This window comes from Xenopus tropicalis, chromosome 7 (genome assembly GCF_000004195.4).
Source record: "Xenopus tropicalis strain Nigerian chromosome 7, UCB_Xtro_10.0, whole genome shotgun sequence".
Lineage (NCBI taxonomy): Eukaryota > Metazoa > Chordata > Amphibia > Anura > Pipidae > Xenopus > Xenopus tropicalis.
In genome coordinates this window covers 80,380,929-80,407,783 of record NC_030683.2, presented here as the reverse complement: position 1 = coordinate 80,407,783, position 26,855 = coordinate 80,380,929, and the positions used below count along the sequence as shown (strand labels likewise).

General features: G+C 41.8%; 1 protein-coding gene across 6 annotated transcripts; it reads left to right on the top strand.

Moving 5' to 3' along the window:
• The first annotated feature begins 473 nt into the window (after positions 1-473).
• Positions 474-26,631, top strand: nlrx1 (NLR family member X1). 6 transcript variants are annotated; one of them, XM_031905682.1, is made up of 10 exons: positions 474-1,713; positions 1,955-2,119; positions 4,654-4,765; positions 4,853-4,901; positions 4,983-5,068; positions 6,924-7,540; positions 10,857-12,250; positions 18,517-18,603; positions 20,039-20,290; positions 25,653-26,631. In XM_031905682.1, exons 3-10 carry the CDS (start codon positions 4,696-4,698, stop codon positions 25,957-25,959), a joined length of 2,862 nt encoding a protein of 953 aa, XP_031761542.1. In that variant the 5' UTR covers positions 474-1,713; positions 1,955-2,119; positions 4,654-4,695; the 3' UTR covers positions 25,960-26,631. The 6 variants fall into 6 exon arrangements, with proteins under 6 accessions (XP_031761542.1, XP_004916107.1, XP_031761543.1 ...); XM_031905683.1 differs by lacking the exon at positions 474-1,713 and adding an exon at positions 1,744-1,859; XM_012967012.3 differs by lacking the exon at positions 474-1,713 and adding an exon at positions 1,744-1,873.
• Positions 26,632-26,855: the final 224 nt, after the last annotated feature.

Here is a 26,855-nt window from a genome sequence, read left to right as displayed (position 1 = left end):
GAAAAACTCGGCTTATACTCGAGTATATACAGTATGTGCCTCCACCCAGGGTTAAGGGCTCTGGCACACGGGGAGAGTAGTCACCCGCGGCAAAACTCCCTGTTCGCGGGCGACTAATCTCCCCGAGTTGCCTTCCCCCTGCCATCCCACCGGCGAACATGTAAGTCGCCGGCGGGATGGCAGACGCGGCGGCGCGATTTCGCGCAAATCGGCGAAAAAGCCTTGCGAGTCTTTTTCGGCGATTTCCCGAAATCGCCCGCCGATGGGGTTTTTTTGCCTTCCTCTGGATCAGCTAGAAGTTAGGCAGGTTATATATAGGCATTATGGTTGAACATGATGATGATACATTTTTTTTCAACTTAACTTACTATATTACCTCCCTACAATAACTATGGTCATAAAAAGCAGAACAGTCTTATGAACTTCTCACTGGCCAGGGCCTCCAAACTAAATCTACAGAACTACATCAAATCACAACTACAAATCATCCTACACAATCAAAACAAAATTGTCCAATACTGTGTAGAACACTACTGAATGACCCAAAGTAAAGGTGTCCATACACATAGCAATTTCGATCTTTTGTGCGACCATCAGTTGCATGAAAGTTCGTTCCCACCCTTCACTGACGTTTCGGGCTGAATCGCCAGATATGGAGGTAGGAACAATAGAAATTCTACCTCCTTCTGCCGATTAATCCCTGCATGTAGATTTTGCTAGGGAGCAGATTGACAAGTCGACCGATATCCGCAGCCTCCTGCCATATCGGTCGCCTCGCCTCGCTGACATACACGCAACGAATAAGGTTTCGTACAATATGATTGGTGTGTTTAAGCCAGCAACTCAGTTATTCTTCAAAACATATTCATTACAAACTAAGGCAAGTCTCCCCAGGCCTGATTTAATAACCATGCCATTGGGTCACTGGTGTCAAATTATCTGGCCACACAAATCAAAAGACCACTAATCACACCACTGATAGTCAGCCTGACAGATTTTCAGGCATCTTTAGGCCAGGACAGAAATCTAAGCTAACACATATAAATAAGCCACATTATGTCTAGCCTTTGTTGGTCTTTATTTCCCCTTGACATCTGCTTAGTTAGTCCAACTGTTGGGCCTACAAAATCAGATGAAAACCACTGACTTGACCTAACTCCTCAATCACGCAGAACTTTAATATTTAAAAGGACTTGCTTTACCAATCTCATAATATTCAAAGCTTTCAGAATTTAAGAAATATGTATTGATATTATCTTCTACTCAGTGCTACCAAAATATAAAGGAAAAATGGTGAAAAATACGTGGATTCCAACACAGAAGGATATTATGAATGCCTGAGATGCAGAGCAGTTTGCCGCCAGTCGCAAGTAAGCAGGCAGGCAGGCGGGCGGGCAAGTGAACAAAGTCTGGGCGGCTGACCAACTGGGGGCGACGGCATTCATGCAGTTAAGCACCTCCCCCCTTAAGGTTTTCTTGGGGGACGCTAGGGCGCTTGTAGTTACTGCACTGTCCTTAAGTGACTCCCCTCGCCCAGGCAGCTCCCTTTCCTCCTGAGTGGTACAGTTTCATGGCTTCCCTAGGCGCCTGCGCCGGCCCCTCCTCTACCCTAGAGTACTTCAGGTTTAGCCGGGCTGTCAGGAAGTTACTGCACTCAGAGCTCACAATTGACAACTGTCCGGATGTGAGGATGCGTCTGCGGAGTAACAGCTGGTAAGTCATGTCTGCGCCTGCGCCGCTCTCAGCCTGTTTATTGCACCCTGTACTGACACCTTGGCGAGATAAGTGCTTCAGACAAAATCTGCTTTGTGAGAAACGTTTTGTATAATCATCACGGGTCATGTCTCATTGTTACACAGGTATTAGCTGTGAGGTGCGTGCACACTCCTGTGAGAAATCCGCAATAGCTCTATTGTAGTTTCAAATAGACTGATGTTGGAATTATTATTTGTAGGAGGGTGCGCACACAACGATATGCGGGATTCTATATTCCCAAGAGAGAAACGTTCTCTTTGAGCGAATGGACTGTCACCTTTACTGTGTGTGCGTGTCTGTGCGGGACGGAAATGCCGGGACCCTCCAGAGACAGAAGTGCCCGGCACTGCTACAGGCTCCCAATGTGAGCCATTTAGTTCTATAAATACTTCTTTTCTTTCTCTGCATGTAACTGGATCAGATCACTGCCAGGCCCTCATGTCTAGCTAACATTCTAGCCGGTCCTTCTACCTGGACCCTTCATATGATTCTTTCCATGGTGTAGCCTGTATTTTGCCCTTCCTAAGCCCCATGCCTATAAGTGATTCTTTCCGAAGTAATGAGGTTTCCTAATTAATAAACCTCTCTTAATATAACCAGCCTGGCAAGCAGTTTGTCTTTGGGTGGTGCTCTGTATTTGCTTCTGGAATCCCCACCCTGGCCTCAGTTTGTGCTTGTTCTGCCTTTAAAGGGGTGGTTCACCTTTAAGTATGATGTTAAAAACTTTCAGTATAATATAAATTATGATCACTATAAAAATATATTAATATAAATTAACGTTATAAGATATACATTAACTTTCAGTATGATATTGGTATTTTGATGCAGTTAGCAATTGCTCTCAAATTTTTTTTGGTTCTTCACATACTTAGCAATTTGTTCAGCAATTCTTCAGTTTTTTTCAGAAGCTATCTGGTTGCTAGGGGTTATGTACCCTGCCAACTAGGCAGTGATTTAAATAAGAGATGGGAATATGAATTGGAATAAGGCTAAATAGGAATATAAGTAATAAAAAGTATCAATTAAATTTTAGCCTCCCAGAGCAATAGTTTTGTCTGTTGGGGACAGTGACCCCCATAAGAAAGCTAAAAAGAGGCTGAAGAGAAAAAAAAACATGCACACAAGTTATACATTAAGCAGCATAGTAAAAGTTGGGTTGAAAAAAGACATACGTCCATCACGTTCAACCATAATGCCTATATATAACCTGCCTAACTACTAGTTGATCCAGAAGAAGGCAAAAAACCCCATCTGAAGCCTCTCTAATTTGCAGCAGAGGGGAAAAAAATTCCTTCCTGACTCCAAGATGGCAATCGAACCAGTCCCTGGATCAACTTGTACTAAGAGCTACCAGATACCATAAACCTGAATTCCCTCACTTGTACTAAGAGCTATCTCCCATAACCGTGTATTCCCTCACTTGTACTAAGAGCTATCTCCCATAACACTGTATTCCCTCACTTGTACTAAGAGCTATCTCCCATAACCCTGTATTCCCTCACTTGTACTAAGAGCTATCTCCCATAACACTGTATTCCCTCACTTGTACTAAGAGCTATCTCCCATAACCCTGTATTCCCTCACTTGTACTAAGAGCTATCTCCCATAACACTGTATTCCCTCACTTGATAAGAAGCCATCCAACCCCTTCTTAAAGTTATATAATGTATCAGCCAGCACAACTGATTCGGGAAAGGAATTCCACAACTTCACAGCTCTCACAGTAAAAAATCCTTTCCGAATATTTAAACGGAACCTCCCTTCTTCTAAACGGAGTGGGTGCCCTCATGTCCGTTGGAAGGAAGCACTGTCCTGTATTAGAATAGAATGTGTTTGTTTCTATTAAAATTATTTTTTCTTTATTAAAAGGCAATATTTCAAACAACCTTCATCATACCAAGATCATATAATTTGAAACAAGCACAATCTGAGATATTTAAAACATTTTATATCACATGTTGATGACATGCTCAAAATGGCCCAATCTTAAACATCGTTTCCCAGTGAGACAAAGTCACAACATGAGCCATGCATTAATAGACAGCCATTACAGATCCCTGTTTACTTCTTGGTAGTTATATAGCACAGACATGGGCGTCTGCACATTGGGGCAAGGAGATGCACTTGCCTGCCCCTGGAATTCTGCATACCTTACATCAGGGATCCCCAACCTTTCTTACTCATGAGCCACAGTGTAATGTAAAAAGACTTGGAGAGCAACACAAACATCATAAAGGTTCATGGGGGTGCCAAATAAGTGCTGTGATAGGCTATTAGGCAGCCTCTGTGCACACTATCAGCTTACAGGAGGCTTTATTTGGCAGTAAATCTTGTTCTTATTCAACTGAAACTTGCCACCAAGTCAGGAATTCAAAATTAACTACCAGGTTTGGGGGCACTGACAGCAACATCCAAGGGGCTGGTAAGCAACATGTTGAATGGGCTACCTAGCACAGTGCACAGTTGGCTTCTCTTTGTTGCCCCAACAGAGACATATTGGCCACATTTCATTTTCAATTCAAGCGTGAACTGTCACAGGTTTCTGCTCCAATGTCCCTCTCAGTTCCCTGGTTCAATTGCAGCCCAGTAAGGATGCCGGATGGGATGCAGAGGAGGGCATGACCTGCGCTCGGTGGATAGAAGATGTGTTCTAAGGCTTAGAACACGTCTTCTATCCGCCGAGCGCAGGCCATGCCCCATATTATTTTTTTTATTAAAGATTTGGCAGCGAGCCAGATGCAGCCATCAAAAGAGCCACATCTGGCTCTCGAGCCATAGGTTCCCTATCCTTGATCTAGACACTTAGCAGGAGTAATAGAGGATCCTTTAATAAAGTTTTTTTTTTTTTTTAAATAAAGTTAATGACTTCTTTAATCAACATTCATATTTGGTCTTTAGATATAAAGTGAGAGTAAGACCGCCCTTTTTCCTGTTAAAGACATGCAGTGTTGCTGCTCTGAGACCCTTTTTGGGGCACTGGGAAGGTGGAAGATTAGACTTTCTATTAAAGGTGAGTACAATGAAATATGTCACTACTTTGCTCTGCTCTATAAATTGAAGTCTACAGTATTCAACAGTTCATTTATTTTTGTTTTAGAAGTATCTCGATTATACCAGAAACGTGTCTATCACTCCCTGATTAGTAGGTAAGGAGTTACTGTTGCCTATTTAATGCATGAGATAAGATGCAGTGTAAATGGATAATGTTTCACCCCTTTTGTTTTTAGGAATGGGTCCCATTTGACCCTGCTTTCCCAGGGCCAGCAATTCTGCTGTCTTCAAGGCTGGAGGGCTTCAAGCAGTGTTGCTGTAGGTGAGCTCTTTTCACCATTATGCACTTTTACTAATACTTGTAGATATATTAGAGAGATACCATAGTTGGATTAGAAATAGAAGCATACTTTGTACATTTTCTGGAAACAATGGAACCTAGCTACACATAAGTATGTACTGTATATAAGTGGCCACCCCTGGACATATTACATAATTAGTTAACATTGTAAGTGAAAATTAACAACTTCTGCAGGAATCAGTGTGTTAAGCAACATATTTGCAAATATTAATGCACAGTTACATTTTATTTTACAAACTTTAAATATTAGGAACAAAGTGTGCCTGTACTGGGTTGATGCAATGGCTCCAGGTTCAGGTGCAGCTTTTTTGAGCATGGGGGCGGATCCTAGGCCTGCATTTATCTACATTTATGATACCTGTACCTGACTTGTTTTCTACTTTTCACTTACAAAATAAACTAAATTTGTAATTGGCTTTGTTTCATCATGTCTGTGGACTATTTAAAAAAATCTGGAGCTCAAAGTGTGTCATTACCTTAAAAAAAAAGAAACTGAAAATTTCTATCACTCCCTAATTAGTAGGTAACTACTGTTGAATTGATTTGAATTGACATACAAGTTATTTAGATCTTGCTAATAACAATGTTCCTTAAAACGGAATTATTAGTGCTTAATTGCAGTGTTTATTATCTCCGCCAGTTCAACCCAAATGACTTGCCCCAAAATGAAAAAAAAAAACCTCAAAAATATTATTATGCGGACATCAGAGTATGACATATCCCTTTCTGTTCTATCTCTTGATATGAATGATACCATAGGTGCCCTGTGCTACTGACTAGGCATAAAGTGCAGAGCTTACTATTGTGTGGAAAATGCAAGTGTATGTCGAGGCCAATGCTCTGCCTGCCAATGGAGCTACAAAAAGAAGCATATGCAAGTGGATATGTTTTCTTCTGTCTGACTCTTGTAAGCAGACAATTCACTCCATGTGCCCCTGGCCTTTTGGTCAAAAAAGTTTATTGAATTACACTGGTTTTTGCACACCAATTATTCACAGCAGAGATAATGTTTGTCTGACTTAAGGTCCCCATACACGGGTCGATTATAGCTGCCGATATCGGTCCCTTGGACCGATTCGGCAGCTAATCGGCCCTTGTTTGGGCAGAACCGAGTGGCCTGGCCGACCGATATCTGGCCTGAAATTGGCCAGATCTCGATCGGCCAGGTTAGAAAATCCAGTCGGATCGGGGACCGCATCGGCTCATTGATGCGGTCCCCGAACTGACTGCCCCATGGCCGCAAATGTAATTCGATCGGATTATTTTTTTTTTAAGCTACTTGCTACCCGATATCGCCCACCCGTAGGTGAAGATCCGCTCGCTTGGCGACATCGCCAAGCGAGCGGATCTTATAGTGTATGGGGACCTTTAGTCTACAAATTATAGATACAAACAATTGAGTAAATGTTACAGCAGACCTCTAGGCTACAAAAGGACCTGAGGGCCTGATAAGGACTTAAGGTCCCCATACACGGGCCGATAGTAGCTGCCGATATCGGTCCCTTGGACCGATTCGGCAGCTAATCGGGCCGTGTATGGGCACTCCCGACGGGCTTGCCTGACCGATATCTGGCCTGAAATCGGCCAGATCTCAATCGGGCAGGTTAGAAAATCTAGTCGGATCGGGGACCACATCGGCTCGTTGATGCGGCCCCCGGACCGACTTTTCCTATACCCGCCGTTATAATTCGATCATTTGGCCCTAGGGCCAAACGATTGAATTACCCTGGATTCTCCCGATATCGGCCACCCGTAGGTGGGGGATATCCGGAGAAGATCCGCTCGCTCTGATCCCCTCATCTCTGTTCTCTTCCAGATCCAATTCAGCAGCACCGACTGCGCCTGTCTGACTGGTTTAGCCGCTTGCCCAGTGAGGAGCAACACTTTGGTCCATCTTTCTCCCTTGATTCCATCCACGTGGACCCTGTTATTAGGGAAAGTTGCTTGGAAGAAACTCTGCGTCCTCTCACTGAGTTTACCTTGCAGAGCCAGTTTCAGAGCCCACCATGTTCACAAAACGTGTCAGTGACTCAACTGTTTCAGCCCATATCTTCTGGACAACGAGTTCGCAATGTGGTATTGTATGGTACTGTGGGCACTGGAAAGAGCACATTCATACGAAAGCTGGTGTTAGATTGGTGCCATGGGCGCAGGAAGGAATTTCAGCTCATTATTCCTTTATCCTGCGAAGATCTTTCTGAGATCAAGGCACCTGTGTCCTTTTCACGGCTTATCTCTAAAAAGTATGTCCACCTACGTGATCTGTTGCCAACACTATCCCAACAGCCTGGGGTTCTGTTTATTTTAAACAGCCTGGAGTGGATGGATTTGGACTTCAGAATGGCTTCTACAGAGCTTTGCAGTGATCCCAATGAACCCTTATCACCCTCAGCCATACTGGTGAATTTGTTGAGGGGGTACCTCCTTCCAGAGGTAAGGGGGAGTGACTGGGCGGAAATTAATGAGAAATATTAATGAGACAATGAAAAATTGCTCTGCGCTACTTTTAGGGTCTCTAAAATACTGATTCAATGCAAAGGAAATAATAACCAAGGGTAAAAAAAATTATTTAAGTAATCAACAAAAAGTTGTGGTATTAAATATACTAATCAGGAATGAAAAATATTTTATATGGTTTTGTAGGAAAGTCCCCCCCAAGTAAATAGATATAATGGGGGAAGGGGCTGGATTTGCTGCTATGGTGGTTTGCTGCCTGGGGGATACAGTGCTTTGCTAAAGTATTCACCCCCCTTGGCATTTTTCATGTTTTGTTACATTCCAACCTGTAATTTAAATGTTTAAATGTGATGGATCTGCACAAAATAGTCTAAGTTAGTGAAGTGACTAAAAAGTCCTGGTGCAACCAATTACCTTTAAAAGTCACATAATTGAAATGAAGTCCCCCTGTGTGCAATCTCATGATCTGTCAGTATAAATATAAAATCACATGATCTGTCAGTATAAATACACCCTTTCTGAAAGGCCCCAGGGGCTTTAACACCACTAAGCAAGAGGCATCACACCATGAAGACCAAGGAGCTCTCCAAAGAATTGGCGTACAACACATCCCATCACCCCAAGAACACCATCGCCACAGTGAAACAGGGTGGTGGCAGCATCATGCTGTGGGATATTTGTAAGCAGCAGGAGCAAAAATCCCAGAGCAAGATGTGGCAAGCTCATAGAGACTTATCCAAAGCAACGTGCAGCTGTAATTGCCGCAGAAGGTGGCTCTACAAAGTACTGACTTTAGGGGGGGTGAACAGTTATGCACTCGGAAGTTTTCTGTTATTTTGTCCTATTTGTTGTTTGCTTCCCAATAAAAAAAATACATCTTCAAAGTTGTAGGCATGTTCTGTAAATGAAATGATGCACACTCTCAATACAGTCCATTTTAATTCCAGGTTGTGAGGCAAGAAAACATGAAAAATGGTGAATACTTTAGCAAAGCACTGTAGGTAATGAACCAGATGCTCAGATCTTTGCTTTCATTTTCTAACTTGTGGACTGACCAAAACTGATTGGCAGTGGTCATTAAAAGGGAACTAAACAATAAACAATGGTGCCCCTTTTTGTTCTAGCTATGCTGCTGCCAGAAGATTAGGTTCTGTTGCAGGAAGCATCTCCTGCTCAGCTGTGTTGCTTATTGTCAGATTCAGAGTGACAGAACTAAGAAGGGAACTGTTGGGAAATGTTTACTGCATCAGTTCCTTCTGGTGGCTGGCTGCACAGAACAGCAGGGGGAGCTGCATTGCAGATTCATGATATTGGCAGTGTAAGACTGTTAATATCAAAAACTAAATGAAAAACAGTCGTCAATTTTACATTAATTTGTAATTTCCCAGTTTACTGTACTGTGTTGCATCTGCAGTGCTAAATCAGACCTTAGGTGTTCTTAGCCTGGATTGTTTTTAAAAGACAGATACGCTTAAAATATAATTAAGCTCCCTATTTTAATTGCATATCAGCTATTATTTGAAATCTGCCTATTGACCATCCCTCATCTAATATGCAGTATTTACAATAAACATTACCTGAGAGTTGGAGGGGCACCATTTCCAGCTGGCTGTCTTTCTTTTCCTACCCTTTGCTTGACACGTGTGCATGAGTGATTTACTTGCTTTTCTGGCCATCTGTATGAAGTGTTTTTGACATGTGGATAAGCCAGAGGAGGTTGCAAAGCATGCTGCCAATAAGACTTAACTGCTCTGTTCAGGTTATATGGACAATGTTAAATGGTACACGTGTATACTAGCTAGCAGGCAGTTGCCAAAGCTTTACTATTCCTTTTAAAAGATGATGTCGTACAAATAAGTCTATGAAGCCCCTGAAAAGACTGGGGCTATAAAATCATTTAAAAGGCCAGATGCATCCTGGAGGGTTGTGGTTAAAAAGCACTGTTTATAAAAGCATAACATAAGCAGCATATTTAGTGAGCAGCTAAAACTCCAAAGAAGATCGATTCTATACTGTAACTGTAAAAATGTTTTATTCAAAGCTGAAATTCCATTTTTTTTGCTCTGTGTTTTACATCCGCTCTGCTGTGCACAGCTATATTTTAACAAAACCTATCTGATCAAAGTGTGTAATAAAGACTTTTTATAAGGCTAAATATTCATGACTTGCCCCCAAAAGACCCACATATGTAGGTGCAGGTACTTAAAAAAACTTATTGTTTCTAGAAATAATGCAGGCTAAGTAAAAATGCATTAATTTACTTAATCAAGGGCCCTTTAATTTGTGAACAAAATGCCTTTAAAAGAGGAAGTGGTAGCCTCTGGCTTGTCCTGTTTTACCAGTCTCTGTGTTGTGGAACCTGAGTGAGTCACTAAATGTTGCAATTAACCATGCCTGCTAATAGATTGTGTAATTAGTAGATGCCAGTTCTCAGAAGTAAAGTGTTTAGATTGCAAAAATGTTTCAGTGTTGCTGTATCGACCACTGAGATTTGTAAAATCAAGTGCATTATAGCACATTCCTCTCACTTCATAGTTTAAAATGTCTACACTGAGCAACAAGAGTTTAATGAGTGGGTTTAGGCCTTATTTTGAATACTACTGAACCATTAAAGGACATGTAAAGCCTACATTTGCCTACAATGTATATCAGTTGGGTATGTCTCCCCCATCCAAATGGCATCATTTGTACTGCATAGATCCCCTCTGTTTGCTAGCACCATCACATTTTCCTAAAGCAAATAGCAGCTTTCAGCCATTTGCCATTTTCCCTCTGATACATAATCAGATACATTTAAATCTGCAAACTGCATATACACACAAAGACCCTTATTCAGCATACATTTCATCAAGAATACAGGCTCACGCAGACAAAACTGTCTTTTGATAAAAGTTCTGCTTTGTTTGAGCTGAGCTCAGGAGAGAAAGTTAGGAGAAAAAAATTGAAGCAGACAGCTAGAGCTGAGCTTCAATGGGAACCAGCAATGCCATCTCTTCACTGGCTGCTAGACTGGAGGGCGTGTTTAGTAATCTGAGCTTAGAACAACTGAGCATGCCCACAAGCCTGAAGTCAAAGCAAATTCCTGAGGGAGGAGGCTGAGTGGGTTACATGAGGAGAAGGAAATCAAAGTGATTAAGGGGATGCTGCAGCCTTACTATTAACCTCTGGACAACCAGAGTGGCAGGTATTGAAAGATTTCAAAGAGGCTGTTCACTGATTACATTTTTGTGTGTGGGGTTACCTTACTGTTCCCTCTGCAGTTTGAAAATAACCTTTTTTTCTCCTTCCTTAGGCCAGTGTATTGGTTACCACTCGTCCATCTGCTCTAAGGCGGATCCCTGGGAAATATGTGGGCCGTTATGCAGAGATCTGTGGCTTTTCGGATATGGAGCTTCAGAAGATGTATTTCCATTTGCGCTTGGGCCACAAAGATGCTGATGTACGGGAGACTGAGAACTTGTTAGAGATGTTGAATCGGAACCTAGAACATCACAGTCAGCTATCTGCTGCCTGCTTCTTGCCATCGTATTGCTGGTTAACCTGTGCCACTTTACACCTTCTCTATTACACTAAACCTGGTAACCCTACTAGGACTCTGACTGGCATTTACACTAGTTTTTTGCGTCTCAACTTTGCCGGAGAGGTTCTGGATATAACTCACCCATCCAAAATTTCTCTCATGCTTTATGTGGCACGTTTTGTAGGCAAATTAGCATACGAGGGCTGCCGTTCTCGACAGACTCGCTTTTCTGAGGCTGACCTCAACCGCTGTTTTAATGTTGCATTAAATTCTGAAGAGGATATCAACCTCCTTAGTGTTTTCCGTACAGATGCATTCCATTTCTTCCTTACACCATGTATCAAGCCAGGTCATGAGACGACTTTTGTGTTCACCATCCCTGCCATGCAGGAGTATCTTGCTGCACTTTATGTCGTGCTTGGAGAGAATAAGACGACCCTTCAGCGTGTAGGAAGGGAAGTCTCTGATATCATTAACAAAGCTGGAGAAGATGTGGTTGCAGTGGTCAATGTGTTGTCAAAATTCCTTCCCCTACGTATATTTGCGCTTTTTAATCTGTTGCGTGTAGTTCCTAAGCTGTATGGCAAGGTGAGTGGACAGAGCCGTGAAAACATTGCCCAAACAATGACTAGTGAAATGTTTCGGGAAGAAGATGCTTTTAATGATGATGTTTTAGACCAAATCAACTCTAGCATATTAGGTGTAGAGGGACCCTCTCAAAATACAGATGAAGATGTGTTTGGGAAGCAGGAAGCATTTGAATTGTTTCCCATATTTATGGCTGGACTTCTGTCTCGTCAGAATCGAGCTATGTTGGACCAGCTAGGCTGCTCAATCATGAATACATCAGCACTTGAGATTACACGGGGACTGAAGAAACACTTGCTGAGGTGTAGTCTTCGCCGATTACCACCTACTGAGCTGATGGACTTTCTGTTCTTCTTGTATGAGTTCCAGAATGAAGCATTTACAGCAGGACTTGTTTCCTCGCTGCAGGATTTAGACCTTTCTGCTGTGAGAATGACACCTCTTAAGTGCACAGTGGTGTCGTCCGTAATGGGAGGCTCAGGGAAACCCATGACAGAGGCCAACTTCAAATCCTGTGATCTGGATCCTGATGCAATACGTGCTCTGTCTCCAGTACTACGAAGATGTCAAAGCTTAAAGTAAGGAAATGGTGAAGGGAACACAAAAAAAGCACATATATTTTAGCCCACATAGAAAATCCCATTGAGTAAGTGAATTTGGTCACCTCCTTACCTAGGCACAAGGTTCTTATTCTCAGTACTTCAGTACTTATTCTCCCTCCTGGGCTGCCCTGTTTTGCAGTGGTCAAATTGAGGGTGGATTTAGACCTCACTGAAAGGCCTTTCTGGGGTTAATGTATAGTTTGTGACTGGGGAAGCAAATTAAAGCAGTTAAAAGAGGCAAGTGCTCCCTCTAGAGGCCACAGCTCTTATATGTGTTACACTGACTGCTTTAGAGATCACTGTAAAGGTTAAAACAAACAACTGGCTTTTAAGCTAGTTTTAAGCCTCCTACCACAGTTGATAATGGGGAGAGACCAACCAAAGTTCACAGAATCCAAGCTCTGTACCTCAGGAAGAAAACTGGATTACTTAAGGAGAGGTTGCTAATGGTACTAAAGAAAATGCAACCAGGTTTTCTAGATAAACTTATCACTAATGTATGGAGCAGGCTGATTCTCAGAGCACCCTGAGGGGCAGCGTCTCTAAAGGTCCCCATACACGGGCTGATTCTAGCTGCCGATATCAGTCCCTTAGACCGATTCGGCAGCTAATCGGCCTGTGTATGGGCACTACCGACCGGCCTGCTCAACCAATATCTGGCCTGAAATCGGCCATATCTCGATCAGGCAGGTTAAAAAATCTAGTTGGATCGGGGACCGCATCGGCTCGTTGATGCGGTCCCCGAACCGACTTTGCCTATACCCATCGTCATAATTTGATCGTTTGGCCCCAGGGCCAAACGATCAAATTAGCCTGGATTCTCCCGATATCTCCCACCCGTCAAGCGAGTGGATCTGAAGGTGTATGCAGTTCCAAGGCAGTTATCTTAGAAATATTACCTGTGTCACAAGCAACATTAAAAAGGCAGAGGGAGCTTTAATGAGTGGCGGAGAGATTGGTGTAAAGAGGAGGCCTTTGTGTTTCTGGAGAACTGGGCTGATATTTCAGTTGGCTACAGGCTCTTTGCCAGGGATGGACTGCACCTCAGTGATAATGGTGCAGCAGCTTTTGATGGAGAAAATGGCTAGAGGGTTGGAGGAGATTATAAACTAGGCATGGGGGGGATGGAGCAGTGAGTAATTCTGTGGAAGGCAGGTTAGATTCGGTCGAGACTTGGTTCAGGTTGTCGATAATGGTAGGGAGGATCACCTGGATTAAATGTATGTTAATAAATGCAAGAAGCCTGACTGGTAAAATGGGAGACCTGGAGGTACTGGAACTGGAGAAGAAATTTGACATATTTGGTTTTGCTGAAACTGCCAGGACAGTTAATAGGAACAAGTTTTAAACTTGTTGCGTGACAATTTTATGTCAAAAGTTGTCGATGAGCCAATATGCTATACTGGATTTAGTGATTTTTAAGGACCCAATGTATAGCAAATATGCAGGTAGTTAAACCCCTTGGTAATAGTGACCATAATGTTAACTTATTTAATGTTTAGTACAAAAAGCAAATATAAACTGGGTCAACAAACTGGGTCCGAAAAGCAAATTTTAGCTCCTTAAAGAGATACTGACACCACAAATGAAACCTGTTTTACATCTATAATAACAATGTCTTTGCATGCTATTTATAATTTTGTTATAAAGGTATTTGCCGATGCTTTTACATTACCTATCTGATCCCCCATGTTCCTCTATAAGGGGGCTGCCATATTTGTGCAGCAGTAGGCTATTAGCATTAGAAGCTATAGCTGACAGGCTGAGAAGGGACAGACAGGTTGGCAAAACAGTCAAGTTTAAGAACTTCAAGTAACAATTACTTACAAAAGAAGACCTATCAGTAAAAAATGATTAACATGACCTATAGGGAACTTTTTATGTGATTCATATTTTAAAAAGTAGTTTTTTCGTGTCAGTATCACTTTAAGCACAGTACTTTAGAGCATACTTTGGGGCTTTACGTTTTCTGCTAAAAACACAGAACAGAAATGGTTGTCATTTAAAATTATATTAAATCTTTACTGTTAGTTTATTCCATTAAGAAGTAAATGTAGGAGTGTTAAAGACCACTCTGTGTGGCATAAAGTAGAAGTAGATAGTTAATAGAAAAAAAGGAAGGCAGAGAGTGCAGAAGCTGCATTCAACAAATGTAAACACTTAAACAAATGTTGTAAAACAGCAATCGGGAAGGCAAATATAGAAAATGAAGAGCAGATTGTGACAGAGCCTAAGGCTAATCCCAGAAAGTTCAAGTTTATTAATAGTAAAAATATGCAGGTTAAAGTGGACCTGTCACCCAGACATAAAAAGTTGTATAATAAAAGTCCTTTTCAAATTAAACATGAAACCCAAAATAATTTTTTTATTACCACATCCATACCCATTATAAAAGCATTTTAAAATCCCAGCTGTCAATCATATAATGCCTGCCCCGCCTCTATGCCTTAGGCATAGAGGTGGGGCAGACAGTTACTTTCACTTTCAATTCAGAACTTCTTAGATGTTGCTGCCCTCCACACATTCCCCCTCCCTCCTCACCATGTAATTGTGTAACCAGTGCATGGACATGGGCATCAGGTCCCCCCATACTGGCACAGAAACAAGATTTTGGCAGGATGCAATGCCTGCTTTGATAACAGTGTCCACAAAATGGCCCCTGCCTGCTTGCTGCAATTGCTGTGAATTCCAAGGATGAAGAAAATAAAATTAAAATAATTTATACAGTGTAAGTAAAGTTTATTTTGCTTGCCAAACACAACAGAAAACAATTTGAAATTATTTCTTAAGGTGACAGGTCCGCTTTAAGGGTGTAGCTCCATAAATTAATGAAAACATTGTAACAGATACAGAAAAGGCAAATGTGCTAAATCAGCTATTTTCTTCAGTGTTTACAACTGAGGAATCAGAGTTTCCAGTACTACCTAAAAGAGACACTGATTGCTCAGCTCAGTCTATTCAGTGTTTAAAGCAGGATATGGTACATAAACGTTTAGTCTTTACCTCTTGTATCGGTTATTGATTGCTTTATATGTTACTCTGTATGTCCAATGTATGAAACCCACTTATTGTACAGCGCTGCAGAATATGTTTGTGCTTTATAAATAAATGTTAATAATAATAATAAATGTGAGCAGGCTACCTGGGCTAGATGGAGTACACCCTTGGGTACTGAAAGGGCTTAGTTCAGTGTTAGCCAGGCCTGTATTTCTGATTTTCTTATACTTGCTTTTATATGGTATGGTAACTATGGACTGAAGGAAAGCTGATGTAATTCCTATATCTAAAAAGGGATAACAACTTCGACCTGGATATATAGGGCAGTAAGTTTGACGTTTGTGGTAGGAAGACTTGTTAAGGGATCACATTCAAAATTCTGTTCTAAAGAGTGGCATAATGAGCAATAATCAGCATGGTTTCAGAAGGATAGGTCATGTCAGACAAATTTGATTGATTTTTATGATGAGGTTACTAAGCCATTTGGCAGTGTGTACATGGATAGGAAACTGGCTACAGGATCGTGTACAGAGGGTGGTTGTTAATGGTACATTCTCTGCCTGAAGAAAGGTTCTTATTGGGGCCCCTCAGAGTTTTGTATTGGGTCCAGTTTTATTTTACTTGTTCATTAAGGACTTAGGGAAGAGTATTTCAAGTAATGTATCAGTGTTTGCAGTTATGCAACCCATTTCCATCCAGGATGTGGCATCCTTGCAGGCGGATCTTGACAGACTGGCAATCTGGGTGGCTAAGTGGCAGATGAGATTTAATGTGGATAAATGTAAGGTCATACACCTGGGATGTAAAAATATTCAAGCTATTTGTACCCTTAATGGGACTGCACTTGATAAATCTATAATGGAAAAGGACCTTGGAGTCCTTGTGGATAATAAACTTGGCTATAGCAAGCAATGTCAGGCAGCAGCTGCAAGGAAAAACAAGGTTTTGAGCTGTATTAAAAGGGGCACAGAATTGTGGGAGAGGGTCATTCTCCTAATCGTAAGGTCCCATCTAGAATATGCAGTGCGGTTTTGTCCTCCGAAAGAAATTATTGAAATAGAGAGGGTCCAAAGAAGGGCAACTAAGCTAGTAAATGGTATGTAAAGTCTAAGTTATGAAGAAAGACTGCCCAAGTTGGGTCTGTTTATGCTGGACAAGAGGGGGGATCTGATCTATGTATAACTATGTATATATATTATAACTATGTATAAATATATTTATTTACAGATACAGTGGGTAATGTAATAAAAACTCACAAAGTTTGCACCAGCTCTATTAGGAAATGTTGAAACTTAATGTGGTATTTAAAGGAATATTATATACTTGCAGCAGACCTAAAGTTCACTTTATGTTTTTAGAATTATTCATTTGAAAATAAAGCATAGGCTGTTTCACTGTCATCTTTTTTTTCTGTTATGAAAAGCAAAATATATTTATTGTGCCTTTAGCACTCACCTGCATCCCTGGGTACAAAAAGTGATAATTGGTGCACCTGTTTTTATGCTCTGATGTCTGTATTAATGCAGACACATGCATTGATCAGCAGGCACTGTTAGAAAGCACTGTATACAAACCATTATCATGAAATGGGAGAGTGAGGTATATTAGCATTAGGTAAAGTAGGCATTGGCAAGCCATTCTACATTCACTCTCTCAGGCAACTGAGCTATTGAATAAACAGGGTGTCACAAGTTTGTTCTTGTGAAGGTGTGGTTTTGGGTTGTTAATATTTAAACAGTTTAATTGTAGCTACAGTATTTGCAGTGACATTTTTAATCTAGTTAGTCCACAGAAAACCAAAGGGTTCTTAAAGGGAAACTATTCATAATTAGTAATTGATTCTGTTTATTTTCACTGTAATGATAAGTGGTGAAAATGTTGGGGAGTACGTGTGCGCAAAACATCCCTTCTCTGCAGGTTTGCATTTGTGCGAAAGTTGCATTTGTGTATGAGTTGTTTTTTTTCTATTACAGTAATTCTGCAATATAAAATGGAACCTAAAACCAAAAAGCTAATTGATGTAAATTAGAGTCCTTCTCTGAGCATTTTACATTAAGATTCAGATTTGTATCGGTCTCAGAGAGCTTTTCAATTTTAGACTAGTAACCTCAGGCTTTTTATTCAACAGCTCTCTTTCAAATTCAGGATGTCGGCAAACATAACTATGTCATGCCTGGGACTAAACAGTCATTACAGAATATATTCTACAAGTACGGGAACTGTAATTCAGAATGCTTTGGACCTGGGGTTTTACAGATAAAGGGTCTCTCTGTTTGGAACTCCATACCTTAAACCTGCTAGAAATCATTTAAGAGAGGGGGAGAGTCTAAATCACTAGGGGGTGCCAAATGTTAGGCACTCCCTCAATGATTGTAGTAGCTTACCTGAGACCCTGAGCCAGTGCTCCTGTTCCTGTACTGCAAAAGTTTGGCGCAATATTTCTTCCTCTTCTCTTTTTTTCTATTGGGGTGCGAGTGTACACATGTGCACTACAGTGAAAAAGCTGGCATTTTTAAGTTCTGCTTTTATTCCACTACGTGTGGGCCTGCCCATACTGGAACAAGAAGAAGATAGAAGACCCTGAAAAAGATGTTGACAAGGATCTTCTGCAGAAACAAGCCAAACAAGCAAATCCTTCCCTTATATGTCCACCTAAAGTGGGAGATATCTGGCTAATTTGATCGTTTGGCCATATGATTGATAGATACCTGGCTGATTTTCAGCCAGATATCAGTCTGGTAATGCCATCGGGGGGTCCCCATAAATGGGCAGATAATACCATTGAAACTAAAAAAGCAATTCTACTAACTGTCCTGTAGTCCTACCCATGTAAACATATTTGCTTAGTTATTCTGTGCTAGGACTAATTTAAAGACAAATTATCCATGTTTTTCGTGAAATAATAAAATACCATATTCCAAGTACAAAATATTTACCTTTGTATGTGTGTGTGTTTTATGAATATTAGGACAGCCATTTTACTTACTCATAGTTATAAATTACTTTATGCTTCAGAGTTGATGGCCACCAAGGAAATACTTTTATTGCCATCTAATGATAATGCCCATGCCAAGATGGCAATTTCAAAGTAAAAGAAAGTATGACGTAAAGGTATTTTAATCTATTGAATTTAAAATACTTTGTAAATGCAAGTATACAGTATTAAAGTTTAGTATGTATATAAAGGGAAGGGAACAATAACATTTTGATTGATCATTGGTTATGGATTAATACCTGTTTGTCAGTTTACAGATGAACTCACTTGGTCCTGACTCTTGCAAAGAGATAAAAGATGTTCTCTTACATCCTGACTGTGCAGTCACTAGTCTAAGGTAAGCAATTTATATAACACGTAACTTATTAACTATGTGGAGGACCTAAGTTCTGCCCTTTTGAATACTCAAAGCAGTACCCCTTGGAAGAAATGTCATGTTTGTCTCACACATTTTTCATTAAAATTTGTATGTGTAAGCCATAAGTGCCTAGAAACAGATCTTAGACAGTAGTATAATTTACGTTAAACCACGTTACGTTAGACGTCGGATTCTTGACTGGGCTGAAACTATGATGGCAGTAAAGTTCCTGCCTCTGTCTACACTGCCTTCTGAAGCATTTGCCCTCTGAAGTATGCTTTGTCAGCATACTACTACAAAAAAAGTTATATTTAACCCAGTTTTATATTCCCTCCTCTTGTTTGAAAGTTTCCATAAAAAAACTGTAAAGTTGAACTTTATATTTGTTTCTTGGAAAAAATTGCATTTATATTCTACCTTTAACCTGGCCGTTTAAAGAAGAACTAAAGCTTAAGAAATAAGTAGGCTAGAATGCTGAACATTATTTGTTGGGCTTCTGTACCAGCCCACGGCAACTAAAGCCCACTAGCAAGGAAGATCTGTGCCTCCAAAGATGCCCCCAGTAGTTCTTCATTTTTTCACTGCACTTGCCCTGTGCTGCTGTCAGTTACTGAGCTTAGGGACCAACTCACAATATACTGCACATATAGAATATACATGCACGTACAAGCTTATTACTGAGGCTTTGTAACAGTAGGGCCACCTTTAGAAACAAAGAGAAGGCTTCTTGGAGACCTGCATTTATTTAGTTTGTCAGTTTTTTGTGGCATTTGATAACATGAACTAATTTATCAACACCGGACAGTTTTTCACCTGGGCATTAACCCGAAGCAATTAATGATTAGCATTTTTTCAGCCAGCTGCAGGTAGAAATAGTAAAAAATATGATTGGTTCCCATGGGTTACTGCCATGAACAATAAAATTGAGATTGTAAACTCTAATGGCAAGAGAAACACTGCCTGAAAATATATTGTAGACCAGCACATAAATGGAGTATTATGTAAGGATAATAGCAATATTTACATCTGTGACTTTAAAGTGATGGTTTGGGTCCCAAAACGATGGGTGTGTAAATTAGGTAATCACAATCCCCTATAACAGAGATAAAATTCTTTCTGCAGTAGACAGAAAGTATTTAAAAGAGAGGTAGGTAGTTATATAATGAATATTGGGTCCAGAATCCCAGAATGTATCTTTATCCCACTGAAAAATGTTTTATGCAATGCTTAGATCATTTAATATGGTTTGGAAATCCACCCTCTTCTATAAACCCAATACCCCCTATTCCTCTTTTGATGTCTTCCTCTATTAATGTCAAGTGGCTACGAACCAGTGCAAACTTTTGTGTTCAGTGTGACATTGTAACTTGTATAACTTGTATGTGAGATTTTTAATCCTGATATCTGCCTCCAGACTCTGCAATAATCCATTAACATCAGAAGGAGGCCGCTTGATTGCTGAAGCTCTGGCTGGCAATAATTCTCTGAGACATCTCTCGCTTTTGCACACTAATTTGGGGGATGAAGGGGCAGAGATACTGGCCTCCCAGTTGGGGAAAAACACACACCTGCAAGAGCTGAACCTGGCATATAATGGCATCCATGACCAAGCAGCACTGAGACTAGGAGAGGAGGCAGCTCGTAACCCAACGCTGGACAGAGTACAGTAAGTTACATCTATGTAGTAGGTTAATTTTCACAGACAAGTGCCTAACAAAATGTTCAGAACTTAGTAACATCACACTAATGCCAACACTTATTGTGTACATTTATGTATTATACATAAATATATACAAGGGTTCCTTTTAAGGTGTAGGTAATAATATGATTATTAAAGCCCATTCATTTGTGTAATTGGGTATAATTCTGAAAGGTGTCTGTGTTCTGTTTAACTTTAAACTTGTTCACAGCATGTTCTTAATCTGTGTACATTGGATTTTTTATGGGAGAATATTTAACAAGTGATATTTTAGCATTTACTAGTTATAAAAGATTTCCTTTTGTCAGCTAAGAACCCGTTCCCTGCTTGAATAGAATTTAACTCTTTTAAAAAGAACAGCTCAGTGTAAAAATGAAACTGGGTAAAATAAAAAATGTTTTCAATAGAGTTAGTTAGGCAAAAATGTAATCTATAAAGGCTGGAGTGAAAAGATGTCTAACATAATAACAAGAACACTACCTCCTCCTTTACAGCTCTCTAAGCTGTTGGAAGTCAGTAACCAATTGGTGACCTCGGGGGGGGGGGGGGGTCACTGACTAACTTAGAGGTTAGAGAGCTGAAAGCAGTAAGTATTGTTCTGACTATTACGTTAGACATCTTCTCACTCCAGCCTTCATATATTACATTTTACCTAATTAACTATATTGGAAATATTTTTATTTTGCACAGTCTATCCAATTTAGCAGTTTTGTTTTTACACTGAACTGTTCCTTTAAAGGTGGAGTAAAACCTACTTGGCAAATGGTTTCTTTTAATCCTAGTGCAAGGGCCCACAGTATTCCTCTCTAACTGTATCTTGCAAAGCTTCCCCTATTTAGCTGCATGTCTTGTTTCCATTATTGCAGAACTGCTGCATGGGGTTGGTGACTGCCGTCTTTGAATGCATTACTTCCATTTCCCATCTTAGCCTCTGTGATTGTTAACCAGGTGCAGCCCAATTTATCTACCTTTGAATATGACACCAACCAAATGTCTTTATACCTACAGACAAATTTTGGCCTATAAATATGCTTTTTTTTCCATAACAAATTCACCTATGCTGTAACTATAATAAATATCAGCTGGTACAGGCACCTTTGGCCATATCTGCTGATTAAAAACAGCCTGGTGTGCCTTATGTGCCACATTAGCCTAATTTGATAATGTTTTTTTTTTTTTTTTAAAGGTTGTCTAGACTTTTCATTGTGAAAAAAATAAACGATATTCTAATGGGGTAATTATTTTAGTGTGTCATTGCCTTAAGGTATCTTCTACTTTTAGCTCTGCATTTGTTTATCCCCTAACCTCAGGGTGTCCTGGGGAAATTCTGGGAGTAGTAGCTCTGCAACAGCTGGAGAGGCGAAGTTGGAAGCCCTTCTGTATTTTCTGTCTCACTGCGACCGCAATAAAAAAGAAGGCATTAAAGGGGCACTTTCGCGCCTTACTAACGCGCGTCACTGAGGTTACGGCTGCTCTCCTTGGCGCACTCTGCACCACAACCATCCACACAGCCAGAGGCAAAATTAGTGATCTCTGCTCTGACAACAGGACTGCTGCGTCTCCTTCTCTCCTCCCCAGGGGCTAAGATCCTAGGTGGCAAGTATACCTTCTCTATCTACCCACATGGCTGAAGGCATGGGGGATTTATTCTCTAAGGGAGGCAGGAAAAATTCACCCATGGTGTCCTTTTTTGCCTGCACTAAGTGCCTTACTAAGTTTAAGGAGGGCCAATCCAGCCCACTTTGACCTGACTGCAGCTCACACCTCAATCAGGCTTCAGTCTCCCTTGAGAGTACCTCATTGGGCTCCACTGATAAACCCATTGCAGGGCCTTCCCCTGCAGGGGCCCCAATCGCACAGGCCTCCTCTGATGCACCAGCATGGGCCTTCTCATTATCTAATTCCCTATCAGGTCTACAATGTATACCTCAACTGGCTTCCACAATTGATAAAATGTTGAAAAAACTGTCCGATATTCCAGAACCCTTGGCTAAGTGCAAGCAATGATACTGGTAGATTGGACCCGGCCCTGAGGGTCTTTACTTCTAGCCCATCCCTATCTGAGGATGAGGCTAGCGAAGGAGAGGTGTTCTCATCAGCACACTCTGACTCTCTAATGTTGACCACCTAATTTGGGCAGTACTGGAGGTATTACAAATTGAAGGAGCAGATTCTGCCCCAGGTAAGACTAAGAGCCTGTTCAAGAAACACCACAAGGCTTCAGCCTACTTTCCTGCCCATGATCAGCTACAAGCATTGATTCAGGAGGAGTGGCAGTCACCTGAAAGGAGTTTTCAGGTCACCAGACGCTTTACTAAGCAGTACCCCTTCCCTAAGGAATTCATCGACAAATGGAGCGTACCTCCAGTTGTTGACGTCCCAGTGTCCAGGCTATCTAAGGCCACTACCCTTCCGGTACCTGATGCTTCGGCATTTAAGGACCCTACCGACAAAAAGCTTGAGGGCTTCCTCAAGGCTGCCTTTTCGGCCTCAGGCTCAGCCCTTCTTCCTATCCTTGCATCTGCCTGGGTCAGTCGGGCCATTGAGGCGTGGGCTAATTCCCTACTAGAATGGACACAGGATGCCACAGGCTTCTGCAAAAGCCTCCCAGTTAATTTCCTACATTTTTAAGCCTAGGGGCAGGCTTCGTTTTTTCGCAGATACCTGGGCCTCTCACACCACTGACTCCTGGGTCCTCGAAACCATTGCGTCCGGGTATCGGCTTGAGTTCAAAAGTCCTCCCCAAGATACTGCTTCATGTAAAGGCTCCCCTTACAACCCTTCAAAAGGGACACCTTCCTGTCAATCATTCACTCCCTGGCAGACTCTGGTGTGATCGTCCCCGTGCCTCTCGCACAGAGCTTTCATGGGTTCTACTCGAACCTCTTTATTGTGCCCAAGAAGGACAGATCCTTCCGGCCAATCTTAGATCTGAAGAAACTGAACAAGTGGATTACCTACCACAGGTTCAAAATGGAATCACTTTGCTCAGTTATTCGCGCCATGGAACCAGCAGAGTTCTTGGCATCCCTGGACATCAGGGATGCCTACCTGCATATTCCTCTTCATCCTCACCACCACCAGTTCTTGCGGTTCGCCTTCCGGAACCAACACTATTAGTTTGTTGCCCTACCCTTCGGCCTCTCATCGGCCCCAAGGGTTTTTATGAAGGTCATGTCTGTGATAGCAGCACACCTCCATGTCCGCGGTGTATTTATTATTCCGTACTTGGACGACCTTCTCATCAAAGGTCGCTCCAAGGAACTGGCCGAACACCACGTTTAGCTCACCATCCAGACCCTTCAGAAATTTGGGTGGACCATAAACTTCCAGAGGTCCTCCCTAACACCCAGCCAACGGATGACCTTCCTGGGTCTCCATTTCGACACCCTGCAGCAATGGGTCTACCTACCAGAGGAGAAACAGCTCAAATTCCAGAGTTTTATCCGTCATCTCAAGACAACGGCAAGACCGACAGTACAGTCTTGCATGAGAGTCCTGGGACTGATGGTATCGGCCATCGAGGCAGTCCCATTTGGCCAGTTTCAACTTCGTCCACTTCAGACACTAATTCTCAGGAAGTGGCGCAGACTATCCCTGCACCAACGGATCTCCTTACCGCCAAGCACAAAGATCTCTCTCTTGCTGGCTTCTCCCCCACCGATTATCTCAGGGTCGAACATTTACCAAACCAACTTGGCAGGTAGTCACGACAGATGCCAGTCTCCAGGGATGGGGAACGACCTTTCAGGGGAGATCAGCTCAGGGATACTGGTCTCGGGAAGAATCCCAACTGCCGATCAACCGCCACCGCGGTCGCTTACATCAATCGGCAAGTAGGCACGCGAAGCAAGGCAACCAACAGGGAAGTAATTTCTGTCAAACCTGGAGGCAGACTTCCTAAGCAGACATCGAGTAGATCAAGGGGAGTGGGAACTCCACCCGGACGCGTTCCATCTTCTAGTGGACCAGTGGGGCATGCCACAAATCGACTTTATGGCCACAAGGCACAACCGAGAGTTCAACATTCCGACAGTGCTGGACTTCCTCCAATCAGGCCTAAATAAAGGGCTCTGTCTTGGTTCATTAAAATCCCAGATTTCCGCGCTCTCGATTCTGTTCCGGGAGCGCATAGCCCTCCATGACGATATATGCACCTTTCTACAAGGGGATTCCAGGACCTAAACCTTGTCCTCAATGCCCTTACCGAGCCTCCATTCGAACCTCTTGACTCTGCCGACCTCTGGGTTTTAACCTGGAAGACAGTCCTTCTCGTAGCCATATCCTCCATACAGCGTGTTTCGGAGCTGAGCGCTCTGTCAGGCTCTCCACCATTCCTGATTTTTCAGGAGGACTGCCCCGGGGTTTCTTCTCAAGGTAGTCTCCCCATTCCAAATTAACACAGAGATCAGCTTCCCCTCATTTTGCAACAATCCACAAAACGAGAAGGAGGCTAAGTTGCACCACCTAGACGTAGTCAGAGCACTAAGAACCTATGTCTCGCGTACCAAATCCTTTAGAAGGTCAGATGCCCTGTTCGTGCTCCCTTCGGGGCCCAAAACAGGTCTACCCGCTACCAAGACCACGCTTGCCCGCTGGATTAAGGAAGCAATTAGGCGGTCTTACCTGGCAAAGAGGAGGACGCCTCCCTTGCGGCTGCGTGCCCACTCTACCCCACATAAGACATAAGAGAAAGGAAGATTTATGTACTTACCGTTAAAGCCTTTTCTCTATAGTCATCAGGGGGACACAGGACTTCCCTCCCGGAACTTCTTCTTGAGTTGTGCTCAACCATGTGTTTAAGTTAGGTATATACAAGTCATGCATTTCCTGTTTGAGAATCTTTGGAAGTATCTGAGCCCTGTTGGCTAAGCAAGGGGGTAAAAGGAGAGAGAGAGGAGCAACAGTTCTGATATCACTGCAGTGTCCTGCCTCCTGGTAGGAGGGACCCTTTACCCCACTGTTCCTGTGTCCCCCTGACAAATATAGAGAAGTACATAAATCTTCCTTTATTCCACTTGTCAACAACTGTCTAACAGTTGCTTTATTCATGTGAATAAGGCCTTTTATTGTTTTATAAGACCAAAGATGTGTTTGTTTTTTTCTACAAACTTTAATGATGCATGCAATCTTATAATTTTAAAATAACTAAAACTCTTTTTATGACTAGCCTGAGAGCATTTACTTTCCACTTAATGAAACTATTTGTGTAGATATAAATTGTTATTGTGTAGGTATGAGGTTGTGTTAGTAGTAAGCCTATTATGTTTTTAAAAAGAGAATTATTTCTGCTGATATGTTCAACACATGCTCTTTACTTTCTCTACAGTCTGTACTTTAATGAACTGTCCGATAGCGGTCTTCGTTCTCTTCAGTCATTCGGTGGTGTTCGAATTCTTGTGTCTCTGACTGAGGGAGCAGATGCTTCCCGCCACTGGTCTCTAATCTTACGGGAGCTCCGGGCTAATGCCGGTGGCTGGGACCAGCAACGGATCAGTAGCCACCTCACGCTGCTTCTCAGGGATCTACAAAGTAGTCGTGCACTCACTGGGAACCTGTTGCGCAAGGCACGCCTTCTACGTGTGGAGACAGAGGTCAAACGCATGCTAAGCCGTATCCAGCAAGGGCAGCTCTGAGCCAGTGCTTGAAGGTGCATATGTGTCATGCTCCCAGTCCATGCAATTTGTACATGTATTCGCTTATTGCCTTACACACACTTGCTCAAGGTACTATATTAGTAATGCAAATGTTTAAATGCACCTTTCCACATTTATAAGTGAACACGCACCTGCACATCCACACATAGGTCAGAATATACCCCCAGGATTGAAGCTTGAATGGAGGTAGTCTCTTTGAACCTCTTGTATAAAGAGAAAACAGGAGTGGAAATGGGTGTGTTTATATGGTAATTATACAGTGTGACTGCCTCTTGATTACTGGAGTAATAAAGGCATAGTATTGCACTATAAACATGTCAATCCATGGCACTTTTCTGCAATGTAACAGAGGTGACCTTTGTTATACTCAGTAATGTATGTATGTATAATTTATATTACACAGCTATGTGGTTTTTCATACCCATTGAAGGGTACTATCAGTATGGCAGACTTGCACACATTATAAATCATGCTAATGATTTTGGGCGTATCACAAATGACTTGCAATTTCAATAAGGATTGGGGCCAAAAGAAATTTAGAGTGGGGGGTGTGGACACTCAAAGTTACACCACTGGCTCTTTGCGCAGCATTACTCGTGCCTTTATGTTTTACTGTTTCAAGGAAAATAAAGTAAAATTAATTCTTCTAAAGAATGTTTTCCATTTTTAACCTCATTTTATATTTGTACCCAAAATTGGTGTGCTTTCTTATATTTCTGATTATAATAATCATTTTTTATAGGGTATAAGTTTAAGAATGGATGTATGGTGTGCAAATTGGCATTGCCATAACAGCATTTCTCTTTAATCTACTTAATTGAGATGAAACACGGCTTCCGCACATGCATGTTTTGTGTTGCTATTATTAGTGTGGA